The 15,269-nt window shown below is 30.8% G+C and overlaps 1 protein-coding gene across 1 annotated transcript; it reads left to right on the top strand.

Annotated features, from left to right (window-relative positions):
• Window positions 1-3,802: 3,802 nt before the first annotated feature.
• On the top strand, window positions 3,803-4,737 carry LOC111888054 (chlorophyll a-b binding protein of LHCII type 1). The gene has a single exon (XM_023884164.3). It carries the CDS (start codon window positions 3,872-3,874, stop codon window positions 4,670-4,672), a length of 801 nt encoding a protein of 266 aa, XP_023739932.1. The 5' UTR covers window positions 3,803-3,871; the 3' UTR covers window positions 4,673-4,737.
• Window positions 4,738-15,269: the final 10,532 nt, after the last annotated feature.

Genomic DNA, 15,269 nt, shown 5'->3' with positions numbered 1-15,269 from the left:
TAATGGGAACGAGAATCATTAATAGCTAAATTATCTACTAAAAGTTAACTAATTGAAAAGAAAATAATACTGGGTTTTTTCTGTTTTTGCAAGTCCAGATTACTTAAAAGCAATTATCACCAGAAACAATTAAACTAACAAAAAGCAATATAATTAAGTTTTAAAGCAAGATATTAAAGAGACTTTCGTTTAATTAGATACGATTCACACTACTCCTATGGTTGATTTCTTGGAAAGTGAAATGGATCAAGTTGTTGTTGCTTACCGATTCCTAAGATGATTAGAAATTTATGATCAAAAGACTAATCCTTTAGTAAAATAATTTCATTCATTCATTGATCATGTGAACAAACAAACAAGTATACTAGTATTAAGTTCGAATTATGCTAGACTTGAACTAATGACTGATATTAATGGATTATAACATCAATTCAATACATGAATGATCATCACATATTAGCTTCCAAATTAATTTACCTATTTTTCTATTTAACCCTAGGTTTATGATCAAAACACAAGTCTTATAACTTTGATGACCATAGATTCATAAGATACAAGCCTACCAAAACAGAATGATCATCTAATTTCAGTAAAACTCAACAATAATAAAAAAAGTAGTTATCATTAACACAAAAGGGTCTTTAACAAGCTATCATAACAAATGAGAAACTAGCAACAACCCAAGATCCAATCAATCTACACATAGTCACAACTATCCTCTCTCTAAACAGAATTTAGGGTTTTTAGCCCATTACTACTGGAAACAAACATTCAAAAACGAAGTTCACATTGAAACACTTAATGAAAAACGAGGTAAACAAAGGTTTAGAAGTTATGTTGCCTTAAAGTCTCTTCAAAACTAAACTTCAATTGAAATTAGGTCTCTCTCATTCTTCCAAGACGTCTTTGGTCTCTAAAATTCGAAAATAACTTGAAGCATAAGTTAGGGTTGAAGGTAGAACCAAAGTATTTATAGTTTCCAAAAACTGGCTCCCATGTCGTGGCAGATATGCTCTACGGTGTGGCAATCTTAAATCACGCGTGTTCCCCAATTTTGCTTATCTGATCGTGAATCTTCGATTTACCATAGTGTGGCCATAGATCTCCACGTTGCGGGCTTCAAAAATCTTGAGTTCTTTTGACTTTGGTTGACTTGGTCTAATATTTCCTTCTTCCAGGTCCGCATTTTGCTTCATTTTAGTCCCGACCATGTCTTTGCTTCTACAAAATAGATTTTAAAAATATTGAGTACCTTTTGTCCTAAAATAAACATAATTGTAGCTAAAAACATTAATATAATGCACAAAATATATGAATAAATATGCAAATATCATGGGGCCAACTAGTTTTTAGTGGTGGTTCTGGGTATGCGTGTGGTGAACTGGTCTTTGGCATTGGATTGAACTTGAACATTACTCAAAAGGACATAAGTGTCTTTTGTCATAAACTTGTAACAAGCTTAGATTATGTATACAATATACTTACTTCAACACATGCTTTTGGGTGCACCGAATGGCCAATTTGACCTACATCAATTGCACTAAGAACCTTTTCAAATAGTGGAATAATTATAGCATTTAAACTTAGAGAAGTAGAATCAAGGAAATATGATTGCACACATACACTCTTATATGTGTTCTTTTCTTTTAATTTGCATCTAATAAAACACATTCACATACATTAGATTCTCTTTTTCTTTTCATCTTATCGTGCCCACAAAAACAATTGAAGTCTTATTTTATTTTACACTTGTTCGAATTTGATAAAGTTCCAAAAATGTCCTTCCTTTCATGCCTAAGGAAAAATTTTCAACAATTTCTTTTAATTTGTCTCTATCTTTCTAGCCTCATAACTCGATCATATGAACTTCAATTTGGACAAACATTATATCGAAAATCCTGTTAGGAGTACTACAAGTTACATATTAATTGTTTCATATGAATGTTTCTGGATTTGGAGTTATTTAGCTGTAAGCATGGATGTCTGAATGTTTGAGCATTTTCATGTGTTTGATTAATCAACTTCAAACAACCATATTTCATTTGTTACACATCCATTTTGTATGATTCTTTTTCATATGTACTTGACGTTTTATGGACTATAACTTTATTTTATAAAGTTATTTCTAATCAGCCACAAATAATGACGTATTAAGCTTCAAAGCTGACACTTTTGTGGCATAATCAGTGGAGTTTACTACTTCAAACACATCTAATGTTAATTATGCATCTTTAATAGTTTAATGATTAATAATATTTCTTTTACGCGCATAAGCGGATATAACCAAACGCTCAAGCTTTTATAAAAAATATAAGAAATGTGATACTTTAATTATTCTCTACAAGAATAATGACCATTAGTGGCGACAGGCATCACCGCTAAAAGTCATGGTTGTCGCCGCTAAAGGTCCTGGTTGTCGCCGCTAATACCTTTAGCAGCGACCCGTCGCTGCTAAAGGGTCGTCGCTATTGGTTCGTTGCTAATACCCCATTTGTCGCAGCTAAAGGTGGTTGTCGCCGCTAATACCTTGTCGCCACTAATACTTTCCGTCGCCACTAAAAGTGTCGCCGCTAATTGTAGTTTTCTCATTTTTTATTTTTTTTTAAAACCTTCTTCCATATACAAAACAAACTTTATAAAATTATAAAAATTGTTATAAAAATATAAATTTTTTATAAAAACATATAACCAAAAACACATCCATACATACACAAATACATACATAATACACATACAAAAACACATATACATACATGATACACATACTAATACACAAATACATCCATAATACACATATAAAAACACACACACACACACACACACATATATATATATATATATATATATATATATGGATACTAATACACAAATACATACATAATATACATATAAATTCATAAACATATACAAAATACACATTCTACATACAAAATTTAAAATAAACATATATAGAACATGTGGCGGTGTGTAATCTGGTAGAGAAGCGTCACGGTGACAAAGAGAAATGAGTTCATAGAAGAGGGAAGAAGGAGCTGAGAAATGAGTTCATAGAAGAGGGAAGAAAGAGCTGAATGGGGTTATATCTGCGAAGGGAATTAGCGGCAACGACTTTTAGCGGCGACAAGTAGAGTATTAGCGGCGACATATAAAGTATTAGCGGCGACACCTTTGGGGGGAAATTTTGATGGTCAAAAGTTTTGAGTATTGTCGGCGACAACTTTAGGGTGAAACTTTGGCGGTCAAAATTTTCGAGTATTAGCGGCGACACCGCCGCCACTATTGGTGTGTACGTTATCGATTTTCAGTGCTTGGATTAGGGACAAAATCAACGACTAAAGTTTCACCTCATATTTCGATGCGGATCGGGTCGATAGGCATTAGCGTCGACGCTTTTAGCAGCGACAGCCACCTTTAGCGGCGACACATAACGCGAAAGTTATGTATCGCCGCTAAAGGTGACAGTCGTCGGTAAAACGTCGCCGCTAATGCCCATTATTCTTGTGGTAGCAGTAAAAAATACACAGGAGTTTATTTTAGCACCACCCTTCTATTTAGTTACTTTGACACAAACACCGAGTAATGTTTAGCTTGAGGGACATCAGTTCAACACGCATTTTTTAGATTTTTGCGATTGGAAATCTTGGAAATACTTAAAGGTACATCTGTCGTTCTTTGATTGGTGGTCTGGATAGATGCTCTTCTTATCCATCTTACATTATCATGCTCCAATTAAAAGAAAGCTAAAGACCCGGAAGATAAAGAAATTAGATAATCCACAATCCTATTTATAGCACTTGCGAAGAGCTCATCAGACTCAAGCAGTCAGCTAGCCTCCAATATTTATTCAATATATAATTTGAGAAGATATTCAATGGCTGCTTCCAGCATGGCTCTCTCATCTGCTTTCGCCGGACAAGCGGTGAAAACGGTTCCATCAGGTTCAGAGGTTTTCGGAAATGGACGAGTTTCAATGAGGAAGACTGCCGCTGCGAAGAAGGTTGCACCATCAGGAAGCCCATGGTACGGTCCTGACAGGGTGAAGTACCTAGGCCCATTCTCCGGCGAGGCCCCATCATACCTGACCGGTGAGTTCCCCGGTGACTACGGCTGGGACACCGCCGGGCTTTCAGCAGATCCAGAGACATTTGCAAAGAACCGTGAGCTTGAGGTGATCCACAGCAGATGGGCGATGCTTGGAGCTCTTGGGTGCGTCTTCCCTGAGCTCTTGGCTCGTAATGGTGTGAAGTTCGGTGAGGCTGTATGGTTCAAGGCTGGATCCCAGATCTTCAGCGAAGGTGGGCTTGATTACTTGGGAAACCCTAGTTTGATCCATGCCCAAAGCATCTTGGCCATCTGGGCCACCCAAGTCATCTTGATGGGTGCGGTTGAGGGTTACAGAATCGCCGGTGGACCCTTGGGAGAGGTTGTTGACCCACTTTACCCTGGTGGTAGCTTCGACCCATTAGGGCTTGCTGATGATCCAGAGGCTTTTGCTGAGTTGAAAGTAAAGGAGCTCAAGAATGGAAGACTCGCCATGTTCTCCATGTTTGGCTTCTTTGTTCAAGCTATTGTCACAGGGAAGGGACCACTGGAGAACCTCGCTGACCACCTTGCTGATCCCGTTGCCAACAACGCCTGGTCTTATGCCACAAACTTTGTTCCCGGAAAGTGAATGTAATCAATGTTTTATTTTATGTACCATGATGTGTGAATTAATATTAAATATGTTTTCAATTACGTCATTCACCTTATAACACATGCTAAATGACCAGATCATATGTATATTCATATGTTATATTGAACAATGGATTTTAAGGGATAGAGCACATATTATTGTCTGTAGCTTAATGCTGGGTGTTCATATTGACCCGTTTCTCAATCATATTTTAATATGTTGCTTTCATCGAGGTATACTTCATTTGGTGATCGAATTAAAGAACATAAAGAGTAAACATGGTTTTGTTAGCAATATTAAAATAAGTACATGAATATTTTGGCAATTTAACGGTTGTTCCCTTAGTCAAAATGTCTTTTTTATCATTTTTTTTGTCAGACCGTAAGAGAGTCTGTGTTAGCAATGACGAAGGTAAGTCATCTCCATCCCCCTGTCAAAATTCCACTGAAAACCATTGACCAAAACTCGACCTGGTTAAGCAACGCGGTGGCCATTGGTGAGGTGAGGACTTTAATACTCTTTGTAACTTTCCCTTGGATAAACTATAGAGGGATATGATATTTTTGATATCAAATATTATGGTGGTATGTTGGTTGCCATGAAAGTCTTTTCGCGGAGGGCCATTGAGGTGTTCAGGATAAACAAAAATCTTTGGTCAGAGTGGTTCAATTGGCTGGAACTCGACGGAAAAAATATTGCTCGTTTTGAAAGGATTGCTTGGATTAAAATTATTGGGTTCTGGACCGGGTGCAATCCGGTTCTACCTTTCTGACGCTGAGGATTCTTGGTCTTTCAAGCTTTCTTGCAATGGTAGCTTCTATGTGAGTAATCTTAGGAGTCTCATTGATTCGAAAATCATTCACGAGTTGGTGAATCTGTTTGTTTGGTTTAATCTTGTCCCTCATAAAGTTTCTTGCTTCATTTGGAGAGCTTTCATTGACCGAATTCCCACTGTCGTTGCCCTCCTTCATAGAGGTGTAAGTATTCCATTAACCTCGTATCATCTTTGTTCCGATGGTTCTGATTCGAGCGAGCATATTCTCTTTGGTTTCCCTTAATTTCGTGAAGTTTTGCTTTGGATTTTCAATTGGTGTAATATTCCTTATCAGGAGTTCAACCGGATAAAAGATGTCATCAACTTTGTAGCAAACTGGGTCAGTGTCTAAAGAAGAAATCAGTCCTCTTGACAATTTTTTAGTGTGTTTTTTAGAGCATCTGGAAATCAAGGAATGACAAACTATTCCATAACATGCTCATCTCCCCCTCTAATACTATGGATATTATAATCAATACTATTTTCTATTGGGTTAAATATAGGGTGATTTTGGGGGTTGTATTTGGACCGATTGGACTTGTTGTCCATTTGATATTTTGTGATTTCCCTTGTTTTTGTTTCCTCTGTCTTTTTTCTCTTTGGCAGGCGCTTGCTTTTTATAAAATTCACCGTTACTAAAAATAAATAAATAAATAAAATTAAAGAAAAAAAGTAAATCCTAATGATTGGCTCAAGACCATTTTCAAAATAAGATTTTGGTTTCCAAAAATTCTACAATTTTAACTTTAGATTAAGCACTCATTAAAGAAAACTTATATAATGGATGAAATGTCATGACTTCTTAAATTAAGATATACAAATAACCTTTTTTTTTAGGTTTTTGGATTTTAGGTTTATTTTTTCTTTTAAGTTAATAGATAAACAATGTCAAGGAGTCCTTTAAACATTCTACATCAATATTTACCAAATTACCTTCAATTTTTTTTTTCGCACTACAAGAATAATGGGCTTTAGTAGCGACGCTTTTAGCGGTTAAAGCCACCTTTAGTGGCGACATCCGACATTCATATTAGATATCTCCGTTAAAGATAGTTGTCGCCACTAAACGTTATGGACCCCGGTTCGAGTCAAAACCTGGGCTTAATCCCTATTCGTCGATATGGTCCTTAATCCAACGACTGTAAATGAGTGACAACGTCAATAACTACGACAACCGTCGTTGTTAATGTTTTGTTAGAATTATAATATATCTTTCACTTGATGTTTGGATTAATATTATGGGATGCCGTATTATTAAATTTTAATGTTTCGATCTATTTTTCTGCAATTAATATTTCGTAGCAGTTTTTATATTTTTATAACGTTTTTTCTGCAATTGGAAGGAACAATTTCAAAAAAACTAAAAAAAAGAGAGAAGATTACAATTAGTGCGGACGGATGTCATTAGTGGCGACGATGCATTAGTGACAACGCATTCCATTAGTGGCGAAGAAACATTAGTGACAACACATGCCATTAATGGCAAAGCAACATTAGTGGTGACTGAGGGCATTAGCGGCGGCCATTGAAATATTAGTGATGGACTTTAGCGACAACTGTCACCACGATATATATATATATATATATATATATATATATATATATATATATATATATATATATATATATATATATAGAGGATGAGGTTCAATAGAGAACCATAATTAACCAAGGAACCAATCTTTTTTTTCAACTTTTAGAAATTATTTTTTATCAAAAAAAAAAAAAAAAATACAAAAATTCATAACTTTTTATCCCTTTTCCAATGATATCAAATTCGATTTTTTTTACGTCAAATTCACAATGTGAATCCGGATTCAGATGGTGAATCCGAAAAATATTTTTCACATTCACAATGTTAATATATGAATTTAGATATTTTTAGATTTTTTTTTCAATAAAAAATAAGCTCTAGAAATTGAAAAAAAGATTTGGTTCCTTGAAGAACCAATAATTATGGTTCTCTATTGAACTTTTCCATATATATATATATATATATATATATATATATATATATATATATATATATATATATATATAGGGTTGAGTTCATGTGAGCAATGATATTTTGTGAGACGTGGGGACAAAATCTAAACCACTAATATATAATAATCTATGGGTAGAATTAACTCAAATTAAAACAATAGAGGCGGTGGCAGTTTTGCAATTTGATCAAACTTCAGGATTAGAGGAATGACACGAAGGGGTAGTTTTGACAATATACCTTTTATCCGTCAAAATAATCCACCGTCATTCAATATCTCTTCATGTTACATATTGCTTCCTCCAAAAAACCCTCTTCACAGAAGAACTCAAATTTAATCTCGATCTAGATTTGTGCATTCAAAACCCTAGAAACTGATTCATAAATCTTTCATCTCTTTCTAAATTCAACAATTTGTTTTTGATTTTAATATGGTTTGCACTTCACCATGATAAACACATTGAAACAATCAGGGAAATGCCTCATTCTACAGAAGCATATTATGATTATACACTACTTCACTTCGCAAAACAGGTATTAATTCAAACCTTTAGAGTTCAGATTGTGTAATTAACCTGCTGAATAATTCTTGTTCTACATATTCTAATTTGGAAAACCCTAGTCGGTCAAATCAAAACCCTAGATCGTATCCACATTTTTAGCCATTCTCCAAATCAACTCAATGTTTCTCAAAAAGAGTTAATTTCGCTAAGTTTGTGTCTTTTCCTTCACTGTTTTAATCTATTTTGAGGATTAAATCATATATATGTTATTTTTATTAACCGATCAAATGAGTTATGTTTTTTATGTGGGAATCTATCTTTCGTTTGATTATTTCATGTTGAAATAGAATACATAGGCTTCTATCATCGAAAATGGCTACATCAACACGTGATTAAAAATCTACACCATAAGATCGTCTTGAGGACATTATTACCAAACCATGTCAAGATATTATAGGTATTTCAGCTATAACTTCATATCAAATTTATGTTTTTGTTAAAACCTAATTGTTTTGTGTTTTGGGGACTTGAACTTTCATGCTTTTCTAAAACCAAATATGTTATTTTGTTTGATTAACTACATGATTTGGCAAAACATTTAGTAAAATAGTTTTTGATAACTTGATATTCTAGGTATTCTGATTTTATAAGTCAAATGTTAATTTCTAATTTAGTTTCAGATGTTACTTTGTTGGAATAATTATATGATATTGTAAAAAAGAATTTAGTAAAATAGTGTTTAATGTCTTGATATTCTAGGTATTCTAATTTGATAAATCAGATGTTACTTCCTATTTGATTTAAGATGTTATTTTATTAATTAATCAGAATTTTACTTCCTAATTTGATAAGTCAAAGCTAATTTATATACTAGAATTAATTTATGATATGGAATGAGGACCGTTTATTGAATTTATAAAATGAGATGCAATGGAATGAGGACTGTTGATTGAATTTATAACATGATGCAACTATATTATACTTATTATAATTTGATAAGTCATAACTTACTTCCTAAATTGATTTTAGATGTTATTTTGCTTTAGTAATTGGATTATCTAGTAAAAAATTAGTGAAATATTGTTTGATAACTTGATATTCTGAGTATTCTGATTTGATAAGTCGTACTTCTTAATTTGATTAAGATGTTACTTTGTTTGATTAGTTAGATGATCCAGTAAAAATACAAGTAAAATAGTATTTGATAACTTAATATTCTAGGTATTCTGATTTGTTAAGTTAGGTGTTACTTTATAAATTTGATTTCAGATGTTATTTTATTGATTAACCAGATGTTACTGCTTACTTTGATAAGTCGAAACTATAATATTTTTTGAGAAATTGTTATTCTATCTTGACATAATCAGATTCATCTCTTTATGTTTTAGTTCAATAATATCTGATTCAGATTTGGATTCTAGATAATGTAGATTCTAAATCATCTTTTGTAATAGGCTTCAGGAAGTTATTATTCTATTTATTCAAATTTATGAATTTTTTTTTTGAAATTTATATTATAGTTATGGTTAGTGTTTGATCCAAATTCACTATAGTTGGGACTAGAAATGAACTTCTTTATTGTAGTTTTGGTTAAATATTTTTAAAATTGTTTATTGTAGCTAGGATTAGTGTTTGATACACATCGAAAGCTAATGAAATTATTGGTTTAGGTTAGTGGTGTCTATTAACATAAATGTTTGATTAGGTGATTAGGTTATCTGATCTTTTGTATATTATATAATATTAAATCTCTTCTTTGAATTATACTAGATATTACAATAAATATTAAAGGAATATAAACTTTATTTGGGGAAAGTACCATGTGGACAGTTATGTTTTTTTGTTATTTTATCTCATAGATTCTACTTTGTGTATTGTTAATAATGTCTGGATCATATTAGATTTGTGTAAAATTAAATGTGAAAATAAAATAAAATTCTCTAATTGTAAATTATTTATTAAACAATTTTCATATTGTTAATTATTGTCAGAATGTTAGAATATTCTCGTATAATAAATTGTTTGTTTATATCCTAGTTTTATTGTTTTAAATGGAACTTCAGGATTAGAATAATGGTGCAGAGGGTCAGTAAGGGGATTTTACTGTCTATTTCATTCAGGTCGTAAAAACTTTTTATATCCTCTTCAATCTTCTTCATTCTGATATGCAAAACCCTAAGTGACCTCGATACGAACACCAAAATTCGTCTGATTCAATCTCGATCATCAACATCTTCTACTTTGTTCTGATTCGGAGTTTCAACATTGTTATTTTGATTTTAAAACTGGATCAAGTTCTCGAGCATCAACATTCCTGAATCAAATGAAATCGAAGCTTAGTTTTACAACAAATGGATCATTCTACAAAATCGAATTCATATTTTGCATCAAGAGTTAATCCAGGTGATGTATAATACTATAATTTCTTCTTGATTTTATATTTGTGGATGATTTTGAGTTAAAATACTCTAATTGTCGATTTTATAATATGTATGTGATTATGAGTTGATGTATTCATCTATGAGATTTCTTCTCATTCTGATTCTACTTTGCACCGATCTTCCAAAACTCCCAATAAAACCCTAAAAATCGATTTTGATTCACTATCATTTTGATTTTAAACGTTTTTATTCATATTCTGATCTTGAATCATGTTTCTGCCAATCCTTCAACTGCTACTTCTTCTCATGATTCTTAGTTGAAGAAGGATTCTTCTCATTAGGTAATAAAAGATTCCATTGACTCATTTTTGGCTGTTAACAATTTCAATGTTAATAAATCTACAATCCAAGCTATGTTATTATGCATAAATGAAGTTATTCACCAAATCTGTAGAGATATTCTTGGAATTTGAATTATAATTTGATTCAATATCTTAGTTTGTTTGGTTTATCTTATTAGTTTCATACTTATAGTGTCAGTTAGGTGTTTGGTAAATTTAGTGATCGCCCGCTAGTTGTTCGACATAATGCACTCTGTATTGATTTCGTATTTTCTGCAATAAAATTGTTATTGAAAATGATAGAATGTTATGCAAACATAACTTGCTTCCTAATTAAATTGATTTTATATGTTATTTTGTTTGAGTAATTGGATTATTTAGTAAATATTTAGTGAAATGTTGTTTGATAATTTGATATTATAAGTATTCTACTTTGATAAGTAATATGGTACTTCTTATTTGACTCAGATGTTACTTTGTTGGATAAGTTAGATGATCGAGTAAAAATATTAGTAAAATAGTCTTTGGTAACTTAATATTCTAGGTATTATGATTTGTAAAGTTAGGTGTTACTTCATAAATTTGATTTAAGATGTTATTTTATCGATTAACCAGATGTTACTGCTTACTCTGATAAGTAAAAACTAAAATACATTTTGAGAATTTGTTATTCTATCCTGACATAATTGAATTCATCTATTTATGTTTTAGTTTGATAATATTATATTCAGATTTAGATTCTACATAATGTAGATTCTAAATCATCTCTTGTAATAGACTTTAGGAAGTTGTTAAACAATTTATTCTAATTTAGGAATTACTTTTCTGAAATTTATATTGTAGCTATGGTTAGTGTTTATTGCAGATTCACTATAGCTTGGGCTAGAAATGAACTTCTTTATTGTAGTTTTGGTTAAATACTTTTGAAATTATTTAATGTAGCTAGGATTAGTGTTTGATACACATTGAAAGCTAATGAAATTTATTTTGATGTGTTCTTAATGCGATTCTAATGTGTTCTTAATGCGACGGATGGAAATTTATTCTAGAACAGCAAGTAGAAATGTGAAATAATGACTTGGGTAAAGAAGGTTTTCTGCAGAATAAGAAGCATACAAAATAGTTATGCTTTGACCAATCAGATTCCAATTCCATAAGAAAGTAACTGACAAAGCAAAGGAATAGGGAAGGGTTGATAAGGATGGTCATTAAAAATGATGAAGGATTGGATCGATGCAAGAAACATACTGGAAGGACGTGACTAATTTTTTTAGAATATTTGAAAGTCTTTGATTATGAATGATATGGTAGTGTTTTGTTCGTTTAAATATTGGTTATCTTTTTTTAGTTCTGAACAATAGCTATGGTTGTTTCAATGGCCAGTGAATGTTTCACAAAATAATAGTCCTGGTTAAAAAATAGTTATGCTTTGACCAATCTGAAATATCATACTTTTTATGATCAAATGTTCATTTTTTGTTATAGTTCATGTACAATATTCTAATAGAGTAATGTTATAGGTTTTCTGTACATTTATAATATTCTATTAGAATAATGTTAAATGTTGATTTTACATTACAATAATATTTTAGAATTTATAGATATATGTAATGTTAATAAAACTTACTTACTGTGTATATGAGGAATATTCTAATAGAATAATTTTATAGGTTGTATTTTCATGTATAATAATTTTATTTGGATAATGTTCTATGTTTTAGAATATTAGAATATTACATATATTATATTTTTATAAACACTAAAATATTAGAATATTTTTTACTAGAGAAAAGTGGTCTCATGGTCTTACTGTCTCAAAAAAATTGACATTTCGAACATTCTATTAGAATAATGTTAAATTTTGTTGGTTTTTATAGATTTATATGTAATGACCTTTTTACAAAAAAATGATATTATAATTTATAGATATATGTAATGTTAATAAGACTTAATCATTATGTATATGTAGAATATTCTGATAGAATAATTTTATAGGTTGTATGTTCATGTATAATAATTCTTTTGGAATATTGTTCATGTATAATAATTCTTTTGGAGTTTGGAAAATGTGATCAAGCAAAACATCTTAACTTGGAGCAAAAAGGGAAGAAATGGAATGACGATTGTTGAATTGATAAAATATTTAGAAGTGTTTAATGGTTAATAAATATAGATTATCCTTTTTTTTTGAATTGCAACTATGTTTTCTATATTTTGAACATGAACAGTTGACTCTTTGCTAAACAGTAGTTATGGTCTGAAGGTTTAAAGATTGGTGAATGTTTAATAAAATTATATTATGGTTCAAGAACGGTTATGCTATAAATAATAATACATTAAATTTGTAGTTAATGTCGTATAATGTTAGTAATATCTTTCACATACTAGATAAGCTTAAAATTAAAGTCTGTATATACAATATTATAGTAAAATAATATTATATGTTTGTCATTATAAAAAGGAGATGTATGTTATTCTAATAGAATAATGTTATGTGTTATTTACTATCAAAAATTATAGGCTAACTGCAAACATGTATAAAATTAGAATATTCTAAAAGAATAAAATATGTTGTATGTATATATAGAATATTTTTACAAAATAATGTTATAGTTTGATCGGTAACAATGCACCAAAAACCATAAAAAAATATTACATGTTTGTGACATATAAAATCTATTACATATTTATTAATCTTGACTCTTGTAGTTGAAAACTTATAGCTTGAAATATTCAAGTTGAGCTTCATGAGTTACAACTATCTGCAACCATAAATGAAATAATTGTTAGAATCAAGTATGGATACAATCAAAGATCTGAAAATGAAGTCTATGAGTGATTATACATCATAATAATAATGTATTATGTAATGTAATTGATCATACAAGACACAATGTAAACACTGACAAAAAATACTCTGAATTTAATAATCTTTCTTAGTACATCCCCTTACTGCACATTAATAAGAATAATAAACATTGCTAAAAGACACATCCAACCTTTTGTGTTTGATGGAAAAAAATTAAAAAAAAAACTATAATAATGATCATATTCTAAAAACATCTAATGTATATCATGCACCTGAATTTACATATGGTAAATTTAAGAGCATATAGTCTTTTCTTTAGCACAATCCTTTTCTACAACTTAATAAGAGCATATTCAAACCAAACTATGCTAAAAAGACATCTCCAGTATTTTTATGTTTGACAAAAAAAACATGTTTTAACGTAACTATGGTAAATATAATAAAAGTAGTTAACATTACATTGTTTTATACCAATTGTGACTCATATTTTAAGAAGTATACTCCAATTCTTAAAGAAGACATTAGTTGTGGGAAAGAGGAATGATACATCAAACTCTTTGTTCATTCAGGATTTTCATCAAACACATAGAATGCATGTATAGTTTAAGAGAATTTGCTAGAGAACAGTAACTGTTTTGTACATATATTATTAGATTGAAAATTTAAGATCTAGGAGTAAAAATCAAAGCTTGAAGGGGCTGAAAATCGATCTCGATCTGATGACGATGATGATGAATAGTTGAAAGAGCTTACCAGGAAGCAAAATCGAAGCTTGAAAATATTGAAAGCGATATGAATCTTATGATCAATTGCTAACATCGGTTTATGTAACTTGATGAAAGCGTATTTTGTTGAAAAATCAATTTCAATCTAGCTCTGAAGTTGAAAATCATCAAATGAAGGGGATAAGATCTGATTCCGAAGAAACCTCCAATTGCTGAAAACGATCTCAATCGAAGATATCAATTGATGATAAGTCGCTCGTGAAAGCTTGAAATCGATGTGAACTACTGATTAATTGTTGAAATCTCTTTCAATAAGCCTGTAAAATCACAAATCATCGCAACGTGAGTGACAATTAACGTACAAAACTCAAGTTTTTTGCTTCTCATTCAATTAACATATTGTTTCGATTGAGAAAACCATATGAGGAAATCAACGGATGAAAGAGCGAATATGATTTTGTTACGTTGATTAAGGAAAGATCATGTAAATCAGGGGATTTCATTATATGATTAAAAGCTGACTAATCTACCCTTGAGTGTTTAATTAAGCGCTTTAATCAGGGTTTTTTTTGAACCACAAGATCAAATTTGATCAATGACTAAGATTTGGTCCCTATGTCTCACAAAATATAGGTGGTCTCAAATGAACCTCTACCTACCTATATATATATATATATATATATATATATATATATATATATATATATATATATATATATATATATATATATATTATGCAAATTTGGTCAAAGCCTGAATTTTAAGAGGTACAACCATTAACGCATTATGTACAGTCATTTTATGCATCACATAAGCCTAAATCTTAATTTGATCGACATTTGAAAAAGTCATAATCCATATTTTGAATTTATCAATTATAAGATAATATTGACGGAGTATTCCATGGCCATTGAATCGGTCAGCTTCTTCTTATAGACACCCCCAAATTAGTTGAAAGTTAAAAGACTCATTCAAATAAAAAGATCATAAATACGGTAAAAATAAAGGAATTTGTTACTTCAAAGTTTCATATTTAT

The sequence above is a fragment of the Lactuca sativa genome, chromosome 5 (assembly GCF_002870075.4).
Source record: "Lactuca sativa cultivar Salinas chromosome 5, Lsat_Salinas_v11, whole genome shotgun sequence".
Taxonomy (NCBI): Eukaryota; Viridiplantae; Streptophyta; class Magnoliopsida; order Asterales; family Asteraceae; genus Lactuca; species Lactuca sativa.
The sequence above is the reverse complement of the archived record's forward strand: the minus strand, read 5'-3'. Positions and strand labels throughout refer to the sequence as shown.

Coding starts and splice junctions, on each gene's coding strand:
- LOC111888054 (XM_023884164.3), top strand. CDS start 3,872: ATGGCTGCTTCCAGCATGGCTCTCTCATCTGCTTTCGCCGGACAAGCG.